We start from the raw sequence: 25921 nt of genomic DNA, 5'->3' as shown, positions 1-25921 counted from the left end.
TGCTGTCCAGGCAGGGAAGATTGTAGAATCATAGAATAATTTAAGTTGGAAAAGACCTTTAAGATCCTCTAGTCCAACCATTAACCTAACACTGCCAAGTCTACCAATAAACCATCTACATGTTTTTTAAATACCTCCAGGGATGGTGACTCAACCACTTCCCTGGGCAGCCTGTTCCAGCACTTGACAACCCTTTTGGTGAAGAAATTTTTCCTAATATCCAGTCTAAACCTCCACTGGCACAACTTGAGGCCGTTTCCTCTCATGCTGTGGATGACAGACCAGTGACTGCAGAAGGCATTTGTGCGTTCCTATGAGGACTCTTCTTTTGGGAGACACACTCCCCACATTAGACAGCTTTATTCACTACAAAGTCATTAACTGGGTTTGGGGGTTTTATTTGCTTGTTTGTTTTTTCCACATTGAGCACAGCTTGTCATTTTGCAAAGACTGTGGTGCTGAGTAACTCCAGCACTGTCTGGCAGGAGGACCTGCTGCTAGAGCTGTTCTCTTCTATCTTTAGCTATATTGAAGTACAGGTCCAGAATCACACTGGCTAAAGGCTGAGTTACCAGTTAGGAAAGTAAAACCACTTTTGCTTTCTCTTCCCCCTGCCCCACCTTTATCATTTCTGCTTGCTGTGGATCACTGTTGCCATCAGACAGATCAGAAGCCATCAGGACACATCAGGAGATGGGACTCCAGGTCATGTATTTTGTGGGGCTGAATTAAGAATTAATTGCAATGAAGCCTGTCATCATCAATCTTGCTAGAGGAGCGGAGAACATGGAGCATGTCCATTATGTTGTGGAGGGGGGGTTATCCTGCTGCATCCATTTTGTGTCAAGTGGAAAACCTGAGGAGCTCTTGAGGAGGGGCTGTACTCCCCAAGGCCTGGGCAGCAGGATTCAGCCCTGCTTGGCAATTGATTTCACATTCAGGGACATGGGCTTAGGGGGGAATCAGGTTCAGTACCTTTAATGAGCCCAAAACAAACATGTGGAAATCTAACCTTCAATAACCCCACTTAAATTGATGTCACATGGCCTATTAATGTTCATTTTCACAATTAAGAAAATAACCCAAAGCCTTACTTGCCACATGAAATACACTTGAAAAATTGATCACAGCACGTAAGAACCAGGAGCCAAAAAGCTTCAGGCTGCTCCCGTCTTCAATAGTAAATGAACATGAGCCCTGACAGTTTTAGGAACTGTGAGGCTAACAAGTCCTTTTGTGCTTTTTTTTGTTTGCTCTGGGAGCGGAGCAGCAGTAACCTCAGGCCCTGATGAATTTTTGTTCCTGTAGAGCATGTTCATCTTTAAAATTGCATAAAAGTCTCCTCTTGCGAGCAGGTCCAGCTGACAGTGAATTATTCAGGGGTTTTGAGGATGTGGACTTGTTATTCGGTCTGAAATGGAAGGATTGAAAGGCAAACAAGGAGCCCACGTGGGTGAGGACAATAACCCATCTGGACTTGCCTGGCACATTTGCAGTTTATGTCCCAACTGACCAAGTGCACTCAGGTCACAGCGTGTGTTCATCTCGTGCTTTCGTAGGACCTGGTCTACTACACCTAATGTGGACATGAAGCTGCTCAATCCACTGTAAGATTTTGAGTGAGTCCTTCTGCAAAGGACTGACAATAAAAATAGAATGAGGAATGCAGTGTCCAGATTGTATAGAATATGAGAAAAAACAGACACATGGCAGGTTTGGCCTGGTGTGTTCCCAAAACAGCCACACTTGTGCCTGTGAGGAGTGTGTGTAAAGCCAGAGAAAGCATTCATGCATTATGTAGTATTTTTGAAGTGTGGAGGATGCTTAGACACCTCCACTCTGGAAATTACTGAGAGCTTGCTGGCAGCGTTTTCATGTGTGCTGTTTTTCCACCCACCTCTTTCACGGAAGAAGATATGAATATGAAAGCTCAGCAGAGCTGGTTGATGCAGCCCATGTAAAACTGGTATCAGACCATCCTTGTTTCCCTGGTGTCACGGCACACAGCACAGAGCCTGGCCCACATGTCTGGTTGGAGATGAGGAAGGTGACACGAAGCACACGTGCCACAGCTCTCCTTGGTGCTGTGCTGGGGTAAGAGCTTGTGTCATGCTGTCCCCAAATAACTATGGTATCTTTCTACTAAAAATAACTTGCTGTCTCTTGTTCTTACGCCCTTTAGATAATGTAGGTGAGCAAGGCACAGGAGCACAGGTGCGGAAGAAGCCTGCATATGTGTTATCCTCCAGACTAGCTGAGCTGGAGGGAAGGATGACACTCTTTATACTTCAGTTATGCAGCATTTTTTCCCTCCAGCTCTTAAAATTCATGTGTTTCTGCAGGAGAAACAGGTGGTAGTCACAGCCCTCCCTCCCTCTGGAGCTGGCTACTTGCCCAGAACAAAGCAGGTTGTTTCCAAAATGGGCAGCTTTGGTAGTACAAAGCACAGCAAATCTTCAGATACCCTCATATTATAAAGAGTGTCCTGCACTGTGTTGGGTCCAACTTTAAGTACTCTTTGAGCCTCATATTCTTTATCCTAGAATGACTATATACGTACTTTGTATATACTTCATACAGGTTCCTTGTTCCTTAGTCTTCAGTGTACAATTGTCTTATCCTACCTGAGTCCACGCAGTTGCCTTGATAGCGGGAGCCAGCGTCCTGGTCAGAGACTCAGAGGTTGTTTGGTTCTGTTTTCGTGTAGCTCTGGTAATTCAGGTGCTCATGTAGGCAGTCGGAGAGCTCAGCTCAGCCAGGAGAACGAGCAGCACTGGCGTCAGTACCTTGGATGCTGGATGCAGCAGGGAGCAAGCCTGCAGGCCTTCCAGCCGGGATGGCTGTTGCTATAAACAGGAACAAGGGTACGTGTAGATCAGCTGGGATTAATCTCTTCACAGTTGGGAGGCAGGAGTCTTTAACCCTGAGCAGGGCTCGGGAGGAGGAGGAGGAATGAGCACCACAAAGCAGAGCTGTTCACCCATCCTGCTTTCAGCTTGCCAGGAGCCCCGAATTAAAGCTTGGAGGGGAGGGACGACAGAGTTTAGCACTCGGTGCTGCTTCTGGCGTGGATCTGCGGAGGCGCACGTCCTGTGCAGGCAAGTCTTGTGGACGGCTTTGCAGGCCATAGCAGTTCACATGGCTTTGTGGATTCAGAGTATTCGCTTTGTTGGACAAGGGCTGAATTGCAGGTACGCTTGGCTTATCTTTCTCTCACCGCAGATGCCTTGCATAGCCTGCCTCGAGGGATGCTCATGGCATGTACGGTGACCCCCTCATCGAGAAAGGAGTGATGTGCCATTGCTCGACCCTGCAGCACAGTGACAGAGATGCACTGAACATACATTCTTGTGGTGTGTGTGATGCATTGTGCACCTTCCCAACAAACCTGATGCAGTCTCCGTAGAGCTTAGTGCAAGAGTTAAGCTGCTTTATGTCTTCTCTTCGGTGCATGACAAATGATGCATCATTTTCAGTGGAATGTGGTGTTGCACAGCTCACCCCAGCTACTAGTCCCCTGGGAGGGGGGATGCTGGAACAGATGCTCTGTCGCATGCTGTGATCTCAGATCTGCCAGGAGCTTCGTTTTATTGTAGCCAGTCTGCTGGGTGGAATACGCACATAAGCCTTGCCCCAGATCCTGGGGAGAGCATCACTGAGACTGCCACAGTGTGACACTAATTTAGGTGCCTTGAGAGCGGTGGTGGGGGGTAGTAGTAGACAGCTATGCAACAGCCAGGCTCATTTTCTCCTCCTCCCAGGCATCGTTGCAGTTGCAGCCTTTAGTCCAGTCTTCTGGAATGAGGCGAGTTTTTCCCAGCCATTCTTGTGTGGTGAACTTGAAGCAAGAGCACTTGTTTCCTAGCCCTTGAGCAGATGACTATTTACTTTGTACTGTTGAATTTTTTCCCATTTCTCTTATTCAGGATCATCCAGTTCTTTTTGTATCTTGTCCCTGTCTTCCTCTCTGTTGATGCTGTCTCCCAACTTGTGACCTCATGAGCATTTCTCTGGTCTCTGTGCCACTTCATTGAAATGCTGAAATATATTTCAAGGCTAATCCTTGAGGAACTCTGCCAGGGATTTCTCTCCCAGCTAATACTGATTTTTAGTGCTACCCTTTACGTCTGCTTTAGCCAGTTCCTTAGGAAGGACTCCTGGCTTGCCAGTCGAAGTAACAGCTTCCTAGGGATGTTGTTTTCTAGGGCTCCAGACACTGCTGGTCGCAAAGTATATTAATTTGTTCCTTAAAAGTATATCAGGTTGCTTCTTAAAATAGGAAATGAAATCTCAAGGAGGGTTAGAGTCTTTTTGTCCCTGCTGTTTGCTTTCTGCTTAGCAGTCATTCCAGTGAAGGTGTCTGTCTGGCTCAAGTCCCTGAAGGACGAGGTCATGCTCTGTATGGGAGAGGAGTCTCTGTTTTGACATACTCGTTGCCTGGAGCACAACCAAGTCTGTCTTGCAGAAGCAGTTGAACCCAGAGCCACTGTGCACAAGTTCATTAGGCTTAATGAAATAAGAGGCAAGACTGTGACATGTACTAGATTTTATACATGATACTTCACTGTGGGTGTCCTTTTTATATCTCTCAGATGTGTGGCATGTAGCAGATCTTATTTTGAGATCATTTAATAGTAAAAGCCTGGCTTTCTGTTAGTGTTTCTTTGCATACAGCTTGTGAAAAGACTGCTAACCAAATGGGCTGCAGAAGGAGGCAGCAGCAGGATCAGGCTTGGTTTGCTTTTCAGAAGGAAGGATAGAGCATTTCACCCTCTCTAGCAGTACAGGCTTTATTGCTCTTCTAGACAGGAATCCAGCCAGGAGCACAACTTGCTTCAGAGCTTCTGCTGCTTGGCTCCACTGCCTCCCACACAGGGGGAGTGTGTGCAGGGGGAGAGACTGCCTGTGTATCTGTACATTGCAAAAAGGATAATTGCAGTCAGTCCTCTGTGAGCCCTCTGGATAGCTCTTTTCTTTTGACATTCAAGGATTTTCCTCTCAAATCCATTCTTGGCTGAAAGAAGAGGTTTTTATAGCATTTGAGTTTTCTTGAACACTCTGATCTCTTCTGCTGAATCTAAAAATGTGCCATTCCTGTAGCACTTACTCTCTTAGAGACATACGTCCAAGAACTGACTTAAGGTTGTGTTTCAAGCCCTGGCATGTTGTTATAGTCTGTCTATCCAGGGAGTTCCCAGCAGCATTGCAAACGTACATTTCATCCTGCAGTACAAAACAAGTTGAGATTCTCCACACCTCGATGCAGATTGGGTGAGTTTAGTTCACGTCGGTGAACCACATTTATTGTGGCCCAGGGAGTCGCAGCATCTCCGAAAGCAGACCTGTACCCTCCCAGCTCAGCACACAGCCAAAGCAGCCCAGCATCGTGCTCGATGCTCTGTTGAGCATGTTTTCTTCATTCCTTATATTTGCAATTTATCTTCCCTGCAGCTTCCTTGAAATGATGGAAGCCCGAAGTCGAGGACACACGTCTCCACTAACAACTAACGGGCAAAGCCCTTCCTCTGGCTCCCAGTCACCCATAGTACCTCCGAGCTCCACATCGACGGGCAGCTCCAGCCCTGGCACCCCACAGCCGCCCCAGCCGCTTTCCACAAGCTCCACCATCTCTCCTGAACCACCCCCATCTTTTTCACCAGTGCCTGCACCCGAGGCCCAGCAGCCACATGCACCTCCACCAGCTATAGCCTCCCCAGCACCTCCGGCTGCAGTCCCGCCACCGAAGCGCAGCATTATTTCACGTCTGTTTGGGACGTCTCCTGCATCAGACCCCTCTCCTCCCCAGCCAGGTAGGTGCTGGAGTGCAGTGTCTAGGCAGGGTGTCACCCCTGAATGTTTTTCTGTTTTCCTTTCATTTTTTCCCTGCGAGAGGCTGGACGGGTGTCTGAAGGCCACAGGCCCTGTGTATGTGCAGCGTGTGTCCAAGGAGAGCTGTGCTGTCACTCTCTATTTTTCACCTAATCAGCGTTTTGGTTTGTCTTTGTGCTGGGCTTGGATGGGGACTGTGTCCAGCCAGCTGGGTGGTGGCTGAGCATGCTTCAGGAGGAAGGTACTGAACACGCAGGAGACACTAATAAAATAACTGTCAGCTTCTTACCAGGAGCACAAATGCCTCTTGAATAAGCAAGAAAGATTGTTAGAGAAGCTATTTGAAGCACTGTCTTCACAAAAGCATAGCAGCTCAAAGGGGCTCCTGTGTGTTAACGGAGAACAGCAGAGTGCTGGTTTTAAAGGTTATTCAGCCAGAAATGATCACGTAAGTCCAGGCTCTACAGCACATTCCCCTCTGGGGAAATACGCTCCTTCAGAGACGGTCTGAGGAGGAGGGCAGTCTGCCTTGACTTCTTCCTTAGTGCTGGTACACAATGGAGCAGAGTAGCGCAGCATTCCGTCCAAACCCTTGCCGGATGAAGTTGCAGGGCAGAGGCATCGAGGGTTTTGTTGCATGTAGTTTTACTGATTTGGACCTTAATTTGCCTGTCACATTCACTTTGTTTGCGAAGCTAACTGGAGCTGCAGAGCTGGCACTGCCTGAAAATCATTAGCATGACATGGTTTGAATCACCCTTTGGAAATACCCTCCCTCTCAAACTGTCAATCCCTAGAGCTCACAGTGCTCTTGAGACACCCACAGAAAGAAAGGAGGAGGTGCTGGGAACACAGTTCGCAGTTTTAGATGTTGAAATCTTTCAATTTTAGATCTGCACACAATGTTCTGCATCCTGAATCTGTTACCAGGTATGACACTGTACACCCATTTTACTTTGTTTATGACTCTTCCTACCCAGAAACAAAGAGGAGCAAATGTTAGGAATCCCTTGTCAATAAAAAAAAACCTTTGTCATATTGATATGTAGGGAAAAAAAAAAAGACAAGTGGTCTACTACCAGTGTTATGATCTTTGGGTTTTGTTTGGTTTTTTTTAAAGTCTGTTGCTTAGCTTGAGAACTGTTTTAGGCTTGTGGCCTGCAGTCCTGGTATCCCAAAGGTGCTTTTTGGGTGGGTTGCAAAAGGCAGCTGGGAAGAGCTGATCTGTCAGTGTTACTAGGTTTATGTAGCATGACAAGGGTCTGCGCCTCTACTGGAGCATACCTAGGGACTAGCTAATTGAAAGCAGTTGAAAAATCACTGTCACAAAGTAATACTTGTTTTTTATGGGAGCTGCTATTTAAGCTTTCCCTTGAAGTCTTGCAATAGTAATTCTTTTGGCTGTGTTTTTTCTTACACCAACGCTACTCTATGGCATTAGTAATAGTGTTATTCATATGCAAAAGTGATCTGAAAGCTGTTCTAGTAGATCAAAGTCTAGAAAAAAATGTACAAATCTTGTTCACCCATAAGAAAAGAGCCTATATGTGAAATGCAGTCCGGGCAGAAGAAAAAAGTTGAATATTGAAAATTCTGAAAAGATTAATCACTTTAGGCTTCTTGGTTATGCTAATTTCATGAGTTTTCATCCTGATACCTTGAAGATGAGTAAAGGTGTCTCTGCAAATAATCTATATTAAAGTGTCTATTTGCAGTAGGTCTTGAGCTTGTGGTTACACAGGGCATCTAAAAGCACAGTGTGAACGATTCTGCTTGTGACAGTTAACATGAAAAAGCAAGAGGAGGTGAGTGGGTGAACTGAAGAGTCTGGAAAAGGTAAGAGAATAAAGAAGGGACATCACACAGGAGTGGTGCACACAGCATAGATATAAAATCTGGCTGTGGTATAGAAAGTCACTGTAGAATAGAGTCAGCTACCATCCTAGAGAATTTTTCAGACTATTTAAGAGCTTGGGTCAACCTGGTGCATCTTAAACCACAGTGGCCATGTGTGGTCTGTGAATGCCTTCATGCAGGATTCTGGTCTGCTTTGAGTATCCTGTTTATACCCTTCCTCTTCCCTTTCTGTGTAGCAGAGGTCCTACTTTGTGGCTGCTCTCTGTGTGCTGAAGAGGCCCTGGGCAGGATAGATCTGTAAAAAGCAGATTTCTGTATTGCTTGTGGTGAACCCTGTGTTTTACAACTACTGTTGCTTATGCAGATGCTGCTGCTGCCACTCCTCCTCCCCACCCTGAAGCCCCTGCAAAAGTACAGAGCGTGGAGGACTTTGTTCCCGATGACAGCCTGGACCACAGCTTTCTAGAAGACCCAGCCCCACCAAAGGGCAAAGGGAAACCCCAAACTAAACACCGTGTCGACAGTGAAAGGTAAGGAAAGGAGGATGGAGGGAGAGTGAGACAGGGACATACCTGGATGTGCAGTCTGAATGATGAGTTGGGCCTGGCTAACCTGTTACAACTGTTCAGAAAGTGATTGCAGAGCAAGTAGCTGCCTCTGAGCCTTTCTGGCTGTGGTATAGTCAGTTGTAGTGTCCACTGTCTCCCATTTAATGATACACACTGCTCCCTGGGAATGAGCTAGTTATCACCTTCCTGGTTTTGCTGTCTTGCTTTTATGCTCAGTGTTAAACCACTGGGTTGCTTTGGGTTGGGAAGGGATTTCCCTTCTGGCCAAATGTGTTGAAACATTTGAGATGTTTTCCTTCTGGAACACAATGCACTTTGCAGGGATATTATGGTTTTTCTGCCTAATGCATGCTTTCCCACTGCAGAGACCCAGAGCATGACCAGACTCCTCCATGGCCTGGTACTGCTGTTCCTGAGGCATTGTAAAGGGGTTTGTGTTTGTTGGCGGACACCTGGGGGCACTCCATGGCTCGATGGGATTCTGGAAGGAAGGATGGAGAGGGTTGTGCTCTGTTGGGAGTGTCACTGCATGCTTGCCTGCAGATTCCAGAAGAGTCTTAGTGGGTGCCTTTCTTTTTCTCTGTAAATTTCTAATGTTCCTTCCTAGCATTTTCTCACCAAATTGGAGAGATACGGATTTGATGGATGGACTGTTTGGTGGATAGGGACTTGTCTGGATGGTCACATCCAGAGAGTGGTGGTCAACGGCTCAATGTCTGGATGGAGATCAGTGATGAGTGGTGTCCGTCAGGGGTCCATATTGGGACCAGTACTGTTTAATATCTTCATCAGTGACACAGCGGGATCGAGTGCACCCTCAGCAAATTTGCAGATGACACCAAGCTGAGTGGTGCAGTTGACATGCCTGAGGGTCGGGATGCCATCCAGAGGGACCTGGACAAGCTCAAGAAGTGGGCCTGTGTGAACCTCATGACGTTCAACAAGGCCAAGTACAAGGTCCTGCACCAGGGTCAGGGTAACCCCCAGTATCGATACAGTCTGGGGGTGAAGGGATTGAGGGCAGCCCTGTGGAGAAGAACTTGGTGGATGAAAAGCTGGACATGAACTGACAATGTGTGCTCGCAGCCCAGAAAGCCAGCTGTACCCTGGGCTGCATCAAGAGCAGTGTGGCCAGCAGGTCCAGGGAGGGGATTCTGCCCTCTCCTCTGCCTCATGAGACCCCCCTGCAGTGCTGTGGCCAGCTCTGGGGCCCCCAGCACAGGAAAGGCAAGGACCTGCTTGAGCGGGTCCAGAGGAGGCCACAAACATGGTCAGGGGGGTGGAACAGCTCTCTGTGAGGTCAAGCTGGGAGAGCTGGGGCTCTTCAGCCTGGAGCAGAGAAGGCTCTGGGGAGACCTTAGAGCAGCCTTCCAGTACTCAAAGGGGGTACAGGAAAGATGGGGACAGACATTTTAGTAGGGCCTGATGCAATAAGACAAGGGGTGATGGTTTTAAACTAAAAGGAGGTAGATTCAGACTAGATATAAGGAAGATATTTTTTACAATGAGGGTGGTGAAACACTGGCACAGGTTGCCCAGAGAGGTGGTAGATGTCCCCTCCCTGGAGACATTCAAGGTCAGACTGGACAGTGCTCTGAGCAACCTGGTCTAGTTGAAGGTGTCCCTGCTCATTGCAGGGGGTGTTGGACTAGATGACCTTTACAGGTCCCTCCCGACCCAAACTATTTTATGATTCTGTCTTCCAAATGGCAGAGAGCTGTGCTTATGCTGTGGGCTGGATTTTCTTTTTTTTTTTTTTCCTTTTTTTTCTTTTCCTAGCTTTGATGTTTTTTAACCAAAAAAAGGGAAAAGGGATTGCGTATACTGAGCTGCTTACACAAGAGGATGTGCAGCAAGCTGTCTGAAAGCAGACTGTAAGCATGCTCACAGGCTCTGCATCTCTCTGCTTAGAATAGTCCTTGCCTGCTGCCTCGTGTCATCAAGACTGGATTAACCAGAAGAGTAATTAAATGCTGATAGAGCTCATCTGTGAATGTGGTGGATTCTGCATCTTTTGGCATCTTTGTCATGATTCAGTGTTCTCTAGTTCAACCACAACAACTTTAAATCAATGCTGTGTGAGGCTTAATGCCTGTATAATGCAGGTCAGCCTGAATCATCATCCCTTGTGATGGTAGAACACGTGGATGTTTTATTTAAAAAAAAAAAAAAAAAGGAAAGAAAGAAAAGTGGTGGTTGCTAGAAGCATGCTGGCCTACAAAGTGTCTTGTTTGTGACTGTGGCTGAGCTGGGATATTTTTCTGTGTTTAATAGAGAAATGTCAGGAGAGCCAAGCCTGACCTTCCTGGGGTTTGCTGAAGGACTAGGTCCTGGAGTGCCCTTAGAGCTCTTTAGCTGCAGTTCTTGCTGTGGGTAGGAGGTTGGATGTTTAGCAAAGGCTTCTCTTCTCCAGAATGTCAGTCGTTGGAAGCAAATAGTTGTTAAACTATACAAAAAGCCAAACATTTCAAACAGTGGTGCAAGAGCCCTGCTCCTTGGTTGTAGAATTGCCATGCTCTTGATTATTGTGATGCCCTTCTACGCTCTGTCCCCAGTCTTGGTAGCCTTCCAGTGCATATGAGCTGGTGGGGTCAGAGAGAAGGGCACCTTTGGGCTTTCACAGAGCATAGAGAGGACACTTGTTCACAGCTTCATCCTTTGATGACAGTGGTAACCAGCTGCAGTTAGAACACCTCTGTTTCCTTAGGAGAAGACCTTGCAGCGCATCCCTGAAAATTCAGTTGCTCATTATTTCTCTGCAGCTTAGCATCCATGTCTTGCTCTGGTTTTTTTATGTAGTTCACACAGTTTTCTCAGTGGTCTGGCAATTTTACCTTCTGTTTCTGGCCAAAAAGGGCCTACCACAATAGCCAGATGTGCTGAGATTCAGAGATGTAGATGTGGTTCTGAGCATCACCTGCCATAGTTGATTTCCTTCAGAATGCCAGTTACAACCCCATGGTGCCCAAGAGCAACATAAGACTTCTGTAAGCACCATCCCTAATAATCAGCTTCTACTGCAGTAAGTAGGTTGTTGTAGTTGCAACAAAATCTACTGCGACAGAAACGTATCTCTGACCTAAAGAACACAGAAGTTCTCCTGTGGAACCACTCAAACCTAATGGATATTTTATTGGTTTTAAAAAATGAAATACTGGAATCTGTTTCCCCTGGCATCTGAGTGAGGAGCAAAGCCTGGGAACATACTAGAGAGATGCGTTCAGGTCTCCTGATCATTTTAAGCAGATACCTGAGTGTTAAGCTTCCACATCTTGCCAGCATTTCTTCTGGGTGTGCTGTAACCAAGTGTAATCTCTGAAACTGAAGAGCTGTTGAAGATGTGGCAGAAGAATGGGCTGTGTGTTGAGAATTTGTGAAGTTACTTACCTCACCCAAATAAGAGCAGTTGCCTTGCTGTCTGTAAGCAAGAGTGTTGCAGTTAGCTCATGTGAGAATGCCTTAGTGCAGAGTGCGTTTCACGTGTGAGGCAGAGTTACCTTCACAGAATCACAGAATGACAGAGGTTGGAAGGCATCTGCAGACGTCATCTGGTCCAACCTCCCCGCTCAGCCGGGGCCACCCAGAGCTGCTTGCCCAGGACCATGTCCAGATGCGTTTTGAATATCTCCACGGATGGAGAATCCACAACCTCTCTGGTAACCTGTGCCAGTGCTTGGTCACCCTCACAGTGGAAAAAGTTTTTCCTGATGTTCATAGGGAACCTCCTTCAGTTTGTCTCCCTTGTCTCTAGTCCTGTCGTTGGCCAGTACTGAAAAGAGCCTGGCTTCCTCTTCTTTGCACCCTCCTTCAGGTATTTCAGTATGTTTATAAGGTCTTCCAAGCCGCCTCTTCTCTAGGCTAAGCAGTCCCAGCTCTAATGTGGGAGAGCCTTTCCTCATGTGAGAGATGCTTCAGTTACCGAATCATCTTCATGGCCCTTTGTCGGACTCTCTCCAGTGTGCCCACATCTCTCTTGTAATAAGGAGCACCCAGAACTGGACACAGTACTCCAGATGTGGCCTCACCCGTGCTGAGTAGAGGGATCACCTCCCTCGACCTGCTGGCAATACTTGGTGTAATGCAGCCCAGGATACCATTGGCCTTCTTGGTGGCAACTTGCCAACTTATGTTTAACTTGGCATCCACCAGGACCCCCAGGCCCTCTTTTGCCAAGCTGCTTTCCAGCTGGGTGGCCGCCAGCATGTATTGATGCATGGGGTTGTTCCTCCCCAGGTGCGGGACTTTGCACTTCCCCTTGTTGAACTTCAGGACGTTCCTGTCAGCCCATTTCTCCCTCCTGACAAGATCCTTCTGGGTGGCACCATGACCCTCTGCCACATCAGTCACTCCTCCCAGTTCAGTGTCATCTGCAAACTTACTGAGGGTACACCCTGCCCCATCATCCAGATCATTAATGAAGATGATAAGCGGTACTGGGCCCTGTATTAGTCCCTGGGATACACTGCTAGCTACTGGCCTCCAACTAGACTTGGTGCTGCTGATCACCACTCTCTGGGCCCGGCCATTCAGCCAGTTTTCAATCCACCTTACTGCTTATCCAGCCTGTACATCAACAGCCTCCCTGTGAGGATCTTATGGGAGACAGTGTCAAAGACCTTACTGAAGTCCATGTATCTACAGCTCGCCCCTCATCTACCAGGCCAGTTATTGCATCATAGACTTTTATCGAGTTGATCAAAGGTGACTTCCCCTTGGTAAATTCATACAGACTGCTCCTGATGATTTTCTTGTCATTCATGTGCCTGGCAATAGTTTGCAGGATTAGCTGCTCCATCACCTTCCCAAGGATTGAAGTGAGGCTGACCAGGCTGTAGTTGTCTGGGTCCTTGTTCTTGCCCTTCTTGAAGACAGGAGTGGCATTTGCTTTCCTCCTCAGGAAGGTCTTCAGGCACTTCTCCCGGTCGCCATGATTGATAAAAGATTATCAAGAGTGGCCTCACAGCGACACCTGCCAGCTCCCTCAGCACTCATAGGTGTGTTCCATCAGGGCCCGTGAACTTATGTCTGTCCACTTTTGCTTTGTCCAGGATCCCTGACCTGATCCTGTTCCACCATGGGTGCATCTTCTTTGCTCCACGTTATGCTCCTGGTCTCTGGGACCTGGAATTCCTGAAGGCCAGTCTTACTAGTAAAGACTGAGGCAAAGGAGGCATTCAGTACTTCTCCATGGTGTATGTAACCAGGTCCCCCTTCTCATTGAGCAATGTGCCTGCATTTTCCCTGGTCTTCCTTTTGCCATCTATGTACTTTTAGAAGCCTTTCTTCTTGTCTTAGACATCCCTGGCCAGATTCAATTCCCTTTGGGCTTTTGCTTTCCTGATTTCATCCCTGGATCCTCAGATGATCACAGAATCATAGAATGGTTTGGATTGGAAAGGACTTTAAAGATTATCTAGTTCCAGCCCCCCTGCCATGGGCAGGGACACCTTCCACTAGGTCAGGTTGCTCAAAGATGTCTTTCCATTCCTCACAGGTTACGTGTCCTTTTACCTACCCCCTGTATGTTTCCTTTTTGTGTTTGAGTTTGTCCAGGAGCTCCTTGTTCATCCACGCAGGCCTCCTAGCATTTTTCCCTGACTGTTGGGATGAACCTCTGTTGGACTAGATGATTCTTGAATATTAACCAGCTTTCTTGGGCCCCCCTTCCCTCCAGAGCCTTATCTCACAGGACTCTTCCAGGCAAATCTTTGAAGAGGCTAAAGTCTGCTCTCTTGAAGTCCAGCTTGCTTTTTACCCTTCTCCCTGCCCTCAAGATCCTGAACTTCACCAAGGCTGCCTTTGACCTTCACCTTCCCAACAGGCCCCTTATTTTTTGTGGGTATGAGGTCCAGCAGAGCACCTCTCCTCATTGACTGCTCTGTCACTCAGAGGAGGAAGTTCTCATCAGTGCGCTGCAGGAAACTCCTGGATTGCTTACATCTCACTGTCTCGTCCCTCCAGCAGGTGTCGGGTTGGTTGGAGTCCCATGAGGACCAGGGCTTGTGAACATGAGGCTGCTTCTGTCTTTTTGTAGAGGGCCTGATCCACTTGTTCCTCCTGGTCGGGCAGTCTGTAGCAGGCACCGACTAGTGTCACCTTTACCTGTCCTCTCTTGAACCCTCACCCATAAGCTCTAAGCTGTCTCCTCGTCCATCCCCAGGCAGAGCTCTGTGCACTCCAGCTGCTCTCTCAGAGAGAGCAGCTCCTTGGGGAAGAGGGGAAGGTCTTACTCCCGTTGTTGGAAGCAGGATGTTATGGTGTGTAACCGAGCTGCTTCCTGAACTCAGGGGTGTGTTTGCTTCCATTTGTAAGAACTTGTTTGCTTTTCTGAGCTTCAGAAAGAGGCTGTAAAGTCTTGTATTTCTCATCCATTTTGTTGATGTAGGGAATTCTTGAATTTTTGGAACGATGTCATGTGAACTCCTCCCATTCTGTACTCCATAACATCTCTAAACAATGGAGCAAGAGTTGATGTGGAGCAGTAATGTTAGAAAAAACCCATTTTTTTTTTTCATAAGTGTGCTATCAGTGAGGAATGCACTCATGCCTGTGGAACAAGGTTACTCTTGCCCAAAGATCAGACAGCTGCTGAGAGTTTCAGCACTTACTGATGTCTGTTGGTGTTGCTACAGCTAAATCCCAGCACAGATCTACAGAGATTAATGGAGTCCTGGGTTTTGTTTAATGGCGTGTTATGGTTCTCTAGCTTGCCATAAAGACAACTCCCCAAATGAGTTTCTTTACTGGTTAATTAGGAGGGTAGTTCAATCTCACAGTTTGCTGTTTCAGAACTTAATTTGCTGCTTTTTAACCTGATGCCCTGAGCCAGTGTGTATGTGACTGCACCAGAGGAGCTAATCTGGCTCCAAGTAGGCTCCCCTCTTCCCTCCTGCCAGGCTGGCCTAGGTCCATGGGTGGTCTGTAGGTGCCTGAAAGTGAGTTTATGCTGTACTTAACAGCATTCCTGATCTGTCTTCTCAGCCTCACTAGACATTTATCTTAAACATTAATTAGATTTCCTTGCCCTTACGTTGGAAGGGCTTTGAACTGGTTCTTTGCTTTTGTGGCATCTGTTATTTATATAGTGGTACCCAGCTGCGCCAGCCCAAGTGAGGGTCGCTGAGGACACTGATTCACAAGACCCCATCTCCTAGAAGATAGCAATGCAGGCTCATCCTGCGCGTGCGATTCCCTCAGCTTATCTGCTTTATTAGAGTTTGGGTTTTTCCTCTTTCTCTAGCCCCAAAAACTGATGTGGCAAGAGGATTCTGCTGCCTGCTCGTGGGGCTGGCTCCGCTGGCCGCACAGCGGGGCTGCTGGAATGCGGTCGACCTGGGTTTGAGACCATGTGCTCAGGTTGCAGCAGGATTTGTTTCATCGCCAGCAGCCGTTTTGTGTACGCGACAGAGGGCTCACTGAGGAAACCCCGACATGCTCTTTGATCAGTAGCTCAGACGCAGACCTCGGCGAACGTAGTCGGTTTTGGTGGGTACCTGCGCCTGCAAACACGTTGGCTCAACACCAACGCAGGCTTGGCAGCACGTCAAGTGTTGGAGAGAGTGGTGCAATGTGCTTGTTTTTGCATGCTCTGAATTCCTTCCAGCTGGAACCTCAGGACCACAAGCTGATACTAATTTTGCACTGTCAGACCTTGTTTATACTGCAGCAGTGATTTTCCTGACGTATATTCACTCCATTGCTTTGCTCTCGAGCTGTCAGTCAGTGATTTGTGTGGAAGTTATAGATGGAGGCAGTGTATTCGCTGCAAAGGGAGATGACCCACTTTGTGCGGGTGTGTGTACACACATGGATGTTCTGTTTGGACTGGGAATGCTTTAAAGGCTTCGAGTCTCATATAATGTGTGGCGGAAGGACAGTGGCAGCAATCTCTGAAGAGTCCCCGTGCTTAATAGAGCAGTGACATGTTAAAGAAATGCAGTGTCACTAGTTCAGAATAATATCCTGCCATTTTTAAGATGCAACTCCATTTTCTTTTCAGTGCATTTCAAGAGGAAACCCTGCCAGTGCTTTGCAGACCTCAGAAATCTCTCACTTGTAATTCCTCCAGCTTTGGAGGCTGTTTTGGGCACCAGTCGTCTTCTCCTTTGTGTGGGACAGGCTGTGTGCCTCCTTTCTGGCTCGGTATGAGAGCAGCAGTGTTATTGATGAAGGGGCTCTTCAGCAGCCTGTCTCTGCTTAGCTGTGAGCTGCGCTGTGAGTCTTGAAAGCGGAGGGATCTACACCAAAAGCAGAAGGAGGGAGCGGATGCTAGCCCTCACCCGAGCACTCTAACCCAGACAAGCATTGGTTGTAATCACTCTCAACGTGCTGCACCAGTTGTCATAAGCGTGGTGTCCTGTATGTCACAAATAACTCCCATTATCTATTGGCAGATGTATTAATTCTTTAAATGACTTGTTTTAAAGATTTTTAATGACAGTAACTAGCCATAAGAAGAGCCAGAGTGAGTAGTACAGTCATCCGGACTGTGTTAGGGCCTCAGCATTTCCCATCAGCACACCATTCTCCGCTGTCTCTTCCAGAGGTGGCTGTATGCTAGTGACTGGGAACACCACCTTCTTCCAGATTAAGGATTTTAGAGTATTGTGATTCCTTTTATGACTCTAAAATCAAAGGAAGGCTGTGTTTGTACAATCCGTATCAAGGCATTGAAATGATGGTGACTACTGTGTATGGGGTAGGTTATCAGAAAGGAGCTGGGTATCTGTTGCGGATAAAGCAAATAGAATGAGGAAGGGTGATGCAAAGGCTCATCAGCTGAGGCTGAGATAAATATCTGTATTCCTAACATGAGCAAATGCTTCAGAAAGTATTAAAATCGAGTCCTGGGGACATTGAGACAAGAATCCTCAGCTGGTAATTTCAGCTGGGAAGCTCGCTATCAAGATGGCTCTGAACACATAACTGTGTTCCATCCAGGGAGTCTGACAGACTCCTAGCTCTGAAAGTGTGTCCTTAGGTTAATTTAATTTGGGGAATGTTAAAGCATGACTATGGTGTCTGGGTAGCTGCCTGCTTCAGGGAGCACCAGAGAAATAGAAATAATTCCAGGAAGCTAATAGCTGCAAGTGAATTCCCATAGCAGTGATAGTATGTGATCAGGTTTAATTACAGGATGTGGGGATTAAGGCAGGCAATTCCCACGGTTTAACTGACTGATCCTTGCATGTTGGACCAGAGATGTTCTGATAGACCTGAAGCAACATGCTGCTCTGTGGCACTGAGGCTCACCTTTTCCAGCCACTTATTTTCAGCTTGAGCAGAAGCAGCACCCGTGTGACACCCCCTTCTGTGGCCCGTTTTGTACAGGGCTTGTGCCACCGCTGCAGCCTGCAGGAGCAGATCCAGCCCCATCGGGGCAGCAGCTGGGCTGTACGCAGGGGGAGGGCTGGCGGTGCAGCTGCCCTGGGCTGAGGGATGTTGACCCTGAAGTTGACTGGAAAAGCCAGGCAAGCAGCAGTCTGCGTTCAAGGGGAGGTATGTCTGTCCTGGCACATCTTGGGGGTGCTGTGTCTGATCATTGTCTATTTTGCAGCGATGGAGAGGCGCCCGGGGGGAACCCCATGGTGGCTGGTTTCCAAGATGACCTGGATCTGGATGACAAAATCCCCAGCAGACCCATGCTGGCACCAGAACGGGTGCCCAGCAAAAACGTCACCCTCTCCAGTGAGGAGGAGGAAGAGGTGAAGGACTCTAAGGTCGTACTCATACCTGATGAAGACATTGACATGGAGCAGGAAAAAAAAAGGTACGATGCACAGCCTGAAGTATGGGGTTGTGCTGGCAAACTTGGGCCTCTTCTCAGTCCTGCCACTGACTTCTGTGCTGCCTCTGGGAAATATTGGTGTCTCTATCAGCCAGTTCCTTCAGCTGTAATCTGGGGCTGTACTTACTTTAGGTGTGACTGCTTTGTGCAGTGTTTTCTGCACTGCACCTAGGCAGCGTGCCTTGGAGCACTGTGCTCCTGTGGTCGCTGGTACATCTCTGCTTGGGAGTGGTCCAGCCTTTTTCTCAAGTTTGAACAAGAGACTTTAACTGAGTGCCTGAATGTCTGTTCACAGCAGTGTGATGAGGACAGAGGAGTTGAGTCTTGTGGTGAAGGGAGTAGAAGTCATTCACCACACCCTGTGCTGGAGAATGATGACCTGGATCGTGTTCTCCACATACCACATCCTATGGGTGACAGTCAGGCATGGCCTGCTGGTGCAGGCACCTGTGCGTCAGCATCCACAGGGACACGAGGGTTATCTTCAGCCTCTGAGTGGTATGTGTTTGACCACACACCCTCCTAGGATGAACTGCCTCTCCTGTTGAGATACACATTGCAGCCCTTGAGGCAGGCTCAGCTATTAATTGGTCGTTGTGCTTTGCTTCACAGAATGGGGGTGGACAGGCTCTGACAGCTTCTTTCTTTCTTCTCAGGTCTTCCAGAAATTCTCTGAAACCACAGAGTGAAGCAATTTTGACCAAAGCAACTGACCCGAAGCCTCCTGACAGTTTACCTCCACGTTCTGGGTCTGAAAGAAACAACAGCAGCAAGGTCAACATTAGCCTGCCAGCTGCTGCTGCTGCCACCCCAGCAGCAGTCCAGGCCCCAAAGACCACTTCCCAAAGCAAAGGACATGCTCTCAAGCAGAAAGTGGTCAAAGAGGAAAAGCCTGAGGAGTCTGACAGTGATCAAGAGGGACCAATAGCTACCCAGATGCTCTCATTTGTTATGGATGACCCAGACTTTGAAAGTGAGGATTCTGACAGCCAGAAGAAGAAAATGGTAAATAACATGCATGAATTGCTGAGTGCTGCTGTGAAGCTGATCTTTAAGTGTTGAGGCATCTCACTGAGCAGAGCTTTCATCTGCTCTCCCATCTCTCAGCAGCAGTCACAGCGAGTCAGGTGCTAAGCAACCTGAAGAGATTGATACAAGCACAAACCCATTAATGCTCTGACTGTTGAAGCCACATAGTGACAAGGTTTGTGCTTATGGGTTCTAATGTGGTGTTTATTCTCAGTAAGTCCAAAGTGTGGTCAGTCCAGTGGTAGAAGGTACAAAATACAAAGCTAATGGTTTTTCACCCAAAGTTTAACATGTAGAGGTGTGTGCCTGCCAGTCAATCCAGCAATCAGAAGGCCATAACAAAATCTGCTTGGCAAAGCTTCTTACTGAAGCACGAAAATCTGCCTGAGAAGGACTTTCCACTATAGCCAGGTTATCTATAATGTCTCTGTGATGTTCAGCACGTGGGCAGCTGCTCAGTGCTGCCTGCAGGTGCCTGCTCAGACGCACAGTGCAGCAGGAGTCCCTTCTGCACCTGGCGTGCAGAGATGGACAAAACACAAATATCTTCTCTGGGCCTTGTAGGAACTTGCTGCTGTGGCTCTAGATCTCCCTGATTTCAGTGATGTGTACTTGCAGCCAGCAGAGCAATCTCTAGAAACTGCTAACTGTGATTTGGGATGGGCAGTTGCTGTTCAGGGGTACTCCTGGTGTCTGTGTTGGCTGGTGTTCAGGAGTGTTTTATGTGTTTGCATCGTTCCAGAATCCTTCAGAAAGGATGGTTGTTCCAGTTTCTTTGACCTTGTCTATGTGTCATGCTGTTTATTAAGTAATTTTCCATTCGTTTAGCATTTTCAGTACCTGCTTTTCTTGGCACTTTAATATGAAAGCAAAAGTATTTGGAGCAAGTTTACTTCTCTTAGCATGCAGTGATGAGAAACAGGATTTGTGAGGCAGCTTGCCATTGCAAGTGTCAGGGAGGTGCCCCACAACTTGTGAATGCTTTTCAACTACAAGGTTTACTGGTCAGGCAAAGCAGTAAAAACACCACCATTACCAAGGAGGAGGGGGGCATTGCCTAGACCAGCAGCAGAGCGAGGCCGTGTTTGGTCTGTATGGAGGATATAAAGAACGGGTGGTTAAAGAATTCTGAAGAGGATCAGTTGGCAGGTGTCAGAAGATCATTAAACTTCATTTCCATTCCCATTATGCAGAGACAGAGGATTTTTGGGTGATATCCAGTCTCTGCAGCATCCTGGTTTTTAGCCCACATTGAAGGGGCAAATTTGCCCTGGGAGCACATTCCCTTTTGACTCGATGAAAGGAGTTATTCTGCAAACACAGACTGCTTCCTTGGTCCTGCTGCATGTTGCCTCTGGTATGCAAGACCCCACAGAGCTACAGAGCAAAAAGGTTTTGTCTGTCAGGTCTGGAGGTGAGTTTTCAGCCTATTAGACTTGATTTTCCCCAAAACAGAGGTGCTTCTCCAGGGCAGTTAGAGGCTGATGCTGTTGAGCTAACACAGTTGAAGGTCTCGTTTAATCCCTTTACATCAGGAATTGATTTTGGTAGCACGAATGTTAACAGAGCACACTTTCCAGTAGCAGTGCTACTGAGGCATTTTACAGAGGCAAGAAATAGATAGAGCTTGTAAGATGAAGAGCATTGATTTCCAGGCAATAACAGCTCAGTTCAGCTACCATTTCCTTCCCTCCTCCCCATCTGCTGACATCTGATGTCTTTGTGTACAAAATGCTTAGAGATTTTGGTTGAAAGATTTGTCAGTGTTGTCTGCCTCTTCTTGTCTCTAGGATGAATTCCCAGTCCGGGAAGATCTCTCTGAAATATCTGATGACGATACCTCGTTGGCAAAGCCACCCCAACCTGTGAAATCAACAGTCCACTCCTTTAAACTGAAAAATGACTCAGATCTCTTTGGTTTGGGTTTGGAAGAAACTGGTCCCAAGGAGAGCAGTGAGGAAGGTAAAGGTCACACATTATTTCCACTCTTGCTGATTTTGTTTGTCAGGCATCTGTTTTTTTCCAAAATGGTTCCAGGGTGTAAGCAAAACAATTTGCACTAAATAAAATATCCTGTAACTTCATGCAGTGCCCTGTGTGAGTCTTTAACGTGGTCTAACACAGCATAAATAACTTTCTTTAAGTTTTTCCCCATGGGGAGTGGGGGAACTTGGCTCTCCGTGGCATCAGCTGTGTATTATTTTCATCCCAGCTGGAAGCAGAAGCACATCTTTCACAACCTGCTTCTGTATAAGGCTTCCTGCTTTGCCTTGCTTGGGAAGTGGTGTTCAGCCCTGCAGTGTCCACCCCCTCAAGAATTTGGATCAACTTGAGCAAAATGCTCTGACATACCCTGCCAATTTGCTCTTCTATTTTAGGGAAAGGTGGGGTGGTGTTCTGATCACAACCTAAGCATTCCTCAGGCCCCCCATCCTCTGAGGGAACAAATCTTACTCATGCAAATAATCTGCTGTCTTGGCATTACTGCAGAGCAGCTTCCTATAGATCTGCCTCTGATGTCACCACGAAAGATGGGAAGTTAAATACTTAAGGGGAGCAAAAAGCTGTAAGCAGCATCAGGGAGAGATCTCTTTCAATAGCTGTTCCAAAAGTGCAAGCAAGGTGTCACAGGCTGCGATGCCTTCATCGGCTTGTCGCTTTGAGTTGCTCAACTGCACAGCTTGAAATAGCTAAAAGTGCATCTGCAGAGGCCCAGGTCAATAATTTAACATCAGTTTAGCATCTTTAATAATTCAACATGGGCTCCTCCTATCTCCTCTTTCTGGGATAAATATAAAAACATAATATAGGTAGGCAGTCACTTGGAGCTTAACCAGCAATTAGACTTCTCCATGGCTGACTTGTATTTACAGATCCACTGAGTGTGTAGGTAAGATTGACAATAGAATACCACATGCGAAATGTGGTGCAGTTATAAAGCCTCCTGTGGAACAGCCAAGTAGATACTCTCCTGTTCAAAGAGGTTTTGTGCAACGACAGTGGACGTTCAGCAGTCAAATCGGCAGCCAGGTCAGAGTCACAATAACCTGGGACAAACGTTTTGACAGTGATGGACTCTGGGACTCATTTGATACCATGAAAGTAGCCACCCCTGTAGAGCAGGGCTGCAGCACTGACACTTTGGCCTTGTGATGGGACAATTTCCATACACAGTTCGAGCAGTGGTGAGTGTTAGCCAGTCAGTGCTCCCATGTGCTGACACCGTGTCCTGAATGGTCCTTCCATTCCTAACTCGACTCACAGAAGCACAAACCATGCCTGGTAGGATTTCCATCTGCCTTTGAATATTTCATGGTCAGAGGGAAATTGTTCCCAGGAGCTATTCTTCAGTTCTGGAATTAATAATCTGGTCCCAAATTTGGCCTTTGGACCAGTTTGTAGAGCTGGTCTCTATATTTATTTCTTAGTAGATGTGATACAGTGAACGCCCAAGTCAGTGTTCATAACACAGAATAATACAGATAATATAATGCTCATAATTGAACTAGATGTATAGGGTTAAGTTAGAGTGTGACTGCTGGGGCCTGTGTTGGTTTCTAAAGGGGCACAGTTTGTCCTAAGGGGTCAGGATTGCCTTCTCACGTGGCTCCAGGGTGAAGCATTTTGTTCTCAGCAATCAGAACAGGGCAGAATTGCATCTCTTATGGTTGAAAACGACTAAAAACAATGTTGGGTTTTTTTGTTTGAACAGATAAACAACCTTCTAAGGAGAAAAAGAAGAAGAAAAAGAAAAGCAAAGAGGTACTATTTAATTCCTCATAGCTGATCTGCCATATTATCTCCCAGCCAAGGAGAGGGATGGCCTTCTACAGTGTACCCTGTGTACCTGGTGGACTTCTGTCCATTCTCACATCCTACAGCTGGATTTGTGCCTCCCAGGCTCTGCAGACCATTAAGCTTAAAAGCAAGCTTTTAGACCAGTTGAATTTTGAAAAGGCAGTGTGTGAGTTTGTAAAATACAGGATTAAACAGAGCAGTGCACCTCTGCTGGGCTGAGGCTGTTGATAGCACCATGACTTTTTTTCCAAGCCAGAGGGGTGTCCCTGACAGACCTGATCTCAGAGGCAGCAAGGGAAGTCTGCAGGAGGCTTTGTCTTTGACATTTCTGCCAGTCCAATACTGTGGTATTGTTGGGCACAAACTGCCTGACAGACCACTACTACATATAAGCCAGATGGTCTTTCCTCTCTTCTGTCCAAACTCACAGAAGGGTCTTTGGGAATTAACTCTAAGCCAGCCTTGGTAGTGGATGCTTCACCCTAAGAAAGGTCCCTGTCAGAGCCAAGTTTCAGGGTGATATATGCTGGGTTACTGGCATGCTCAGAGGATTTACTAATAAAAATATTCTCATTTTGCAGGAAGAGGAGAAGTCTGTGAAAAAGAAGAGCAAACACAAGAAGAGCAAAGAGAAGGAGGAGAACAAAGAGGAGAAAAAGAAAAAGAAAAAGAAGAGCAAGGAGAAAAACAGTGAGATAGATGAACTTGAGGCTTTTCTTGGAGGAGGAGGAGCCACCGTGAGCAAGCCACGAGGAGGTGGGGACTATGAGGAGCTGTAGGCTGGCTGCATGTACACGCAGCGGACTCTTCTATCATGGCTGTCTCCATCTTTTCTTACGAGTCACACCAGGACAGGTGCAGATGTGTAAAGCTTTGGCCATTTGCCGTATATTCTCTCAAAACAGAGTTGGCAAAACAAAAGCTTTACATCTGTGTGTGCTGTTCTGGTGCATTCGTTACACAAAGAAAATCCAGCTGAGATGTACTTGAGTAAGGGGAAGGTTCAGGGCATGGTTCCCAGGCCTGCTTCCAGGCTGTCATTTTTTCTCCTTCCAGCGATGCCCCGTCGGGTAGCTGGCAGGGTGTGGGAGGCAAAGGGGATCTGCCTCCTGCTCTGCCCCTGCTCTATTCCACTCCTGCACACCTGAAATTCCTGTCTTGTTAAGAGGAGTGCAACAAAACATGCCGCATGAACGCATCGTGCTCGCCTGTCTCAAGTCTTTAACTTTTTATCCTTCCTATTTTTTTAATGAGAAAGGTGATATTGGCCATTGCTCCACCCAGCAGTTGATGAGCTTTAAATCAAGCAGATCATGCTATGGTACAGCTCTCTAAAACAGCAGCCGCAGGGCCAGAATGAGAGAGAGAGTGTGTGTGATTTTGGAGTCCTTTGAATGGGACCTTTCTGCACAGCAGCTTAATTAGCACTTACTGGTGCTGCTGTTGGAATTCATGAAGCCCATTGATTTCCGTGGCCCCAGTGTCTCAGACACTACACGTAAGCTGCTATGCAGTTTGGGAAAACAATGCAAAGTGCAAAGCTAACCTGAAAAAGAGAGAGAAAAATCAATGCTTTTCTGCATTTCCCACCCTTGAATTTGCATATACTAGAATCCCCTCCCTTCGGTACCTCTCAGGGACATGACTCTCATGTAGAAACGAAGATATTCAGAGCTTCAGAACTGTCTACAGGGACGTGTTAGCATGGCAAGGCATTTGCTTCTCAGGCATTTTACAGTCACGCTGTAAAACACCGGCTGCCTCCCTACACTGAGAGGGACAACCACTGTAGCTCAGACAGCCCCCTTCCTGGTCCAGCTTCTGCTGCAGCCATGTTTACTGGGCCGAGCCTCCCAGCAGCCAATGTGCTGCCTTTCCCTGCCCCAGGTGGAGAGCCTCCTCCTATCCCATGAGTTTGGGAAGACTTTTAATTTTTGCTTTGAACTTAAACCTGCTCAGCGGCATTAAACCTTGGTACCTGCTCAGCAGCGTCGGTGGCCATTGGATGGGCGCTACGGGCCAGCCCTTTGCACTTGCCTGTGTCTCAGTGAGCAGCCCCTGTCTTTGATGGAGCTTATTAGTTCTCCGTACCCCCTTCTGTTTTGGTTCTGGTGTCCCTTTCACAGCTCAGATAGTGAAGCTTCCTCCAGGTTCTGTGCATTACATTACCCTGTTGCTTGCAGGTTGATTTGAGGTTTGGTTTTGTTCTCCCTCTCCCCTTTTTGTTGTACAATGTCAACCATGAAATCCAATCTGGGGTTTCCTTCTACATCCCTATAAAGCAAGGTGTTCTTTTGATCCGTTATCCACTGCAGATTTGTCTTGATCAGCAGGCAGTTACCTGCTCCATTTTTTCTTTTTCTTTCCCCCAGCTCCCAAAATGCACTTGTAACTGTTTCCCTATAAAACAAACTGGGTTTTTTTCTGCATGAGCAGTATACTGTTCAGGTCTGTTTGCCATTAGCATTTGCCTACTTCTCTGAGCATTACAACATTTCACGTGACACTGTAGGGAAATTGCATGGGACAGTTCAAACTTTGCACGTCTGGGGAGGAAAAAGTGGATGGGGACGTGACCGGTTTGTGGCCTCTCTTGCAAAAAGGCAGGCGGGCGTTCAAGCTTCAGCTGGCTGCATTCCTGAAAGCGCTTCTGTTCTGTGAAGATTTTGGGTCATGTTCCATTTTGCATCGAAAAAACCTGGTACAATCCATTCTGACTATAAAGCTCTGTTGTACAACTGCCTCTGCACATCTTCTTCTCCACCAAAAGCAGGTCTGGCTGGGCTCAGGAGCTGTGTGTCCTTCCAGGACTGTTTCACAGACGGGCATCCTGCTGCCCCTTCCTCATGCTGTTGCATTCTCACACTTCATGGAACAGGGCACTAAATTAAAAATTGTTTTAAAAAAAAAAGTTGAACTTCAAAACTATGAGTTCTGTCCCCAAAACTGAAGTCTGTCCTGAGAGAGCTGTAGTTTCACACAGCATAAGGGAGACAGCATTTTTGTTCATCTCTGCTTCCTTGCGAACGCAGCTCTTGGTTAGCAGAAGGCT

The 25921-nt window shown here is 47.2% G+C and overlaps 1 protein-coding gene across 9 annotated transcripts in view; it reads left to right on the top strand.

The window, feature by feature from the left end:
* RABL6 (RAB, member RAS oncogene family like 6) overlaps positions 1-25609 on the top strand; it is a 60212-nt gene extending 34603 nt beyond the window's left edge. For all 9 annotated transcript variants that reach the window (XM_074890763.1, XM_074890760.1, XM_074890759.1 and 6 more), the window contains 7 exons: positions 5452-5810; positions 8051-8216; positions 17812-18024; positions 18699-19047; positions 20862-21033; positions 22784-22833; positions 23451-25609. In XM_074890763.1, coding sequence (XP_074746864.1) covers positions 5452-5810; positions 8051-8216; positions 17812-18024; positions 18699-19047; positions 20862-21033; positions 22784-22833; positions 23451-23648 — 1507 coding nt within the window. In that variant the 3' untranslated portion in view covers positions 23649-25609. The remainder of the gene's footprint in view (positions 1-5451; positions 5811-8050; positions 8217-17811; positions 18025-18698; positions 19048-20861; positions 21034-22783; positions 22834-23450) is intronic.
* The last annotated feature ends 312 nt before the right edge of the window (positions 25610-25921 follow it).

The sequence above is a fragment of the Strix uralensis genome, chromosome 21, assembly GCF_047716275.1.
Source record: "Strix uralensis isolate ZFMK-TIS-50842 chromosome 21, bStrUra1, whole genome shotgun sequence".
Taxonomy (NCBI): Eukaryota; Metazoa; Chordata; class Aves; order Strigiformes; family Strigidae; genus Strix; species Strix uralensis.
The sequence above is the reverse complement of the archived record's forward strand: the minus strand, read 5'-3'. Positions and strand labels throughout refer to the sequence as shown.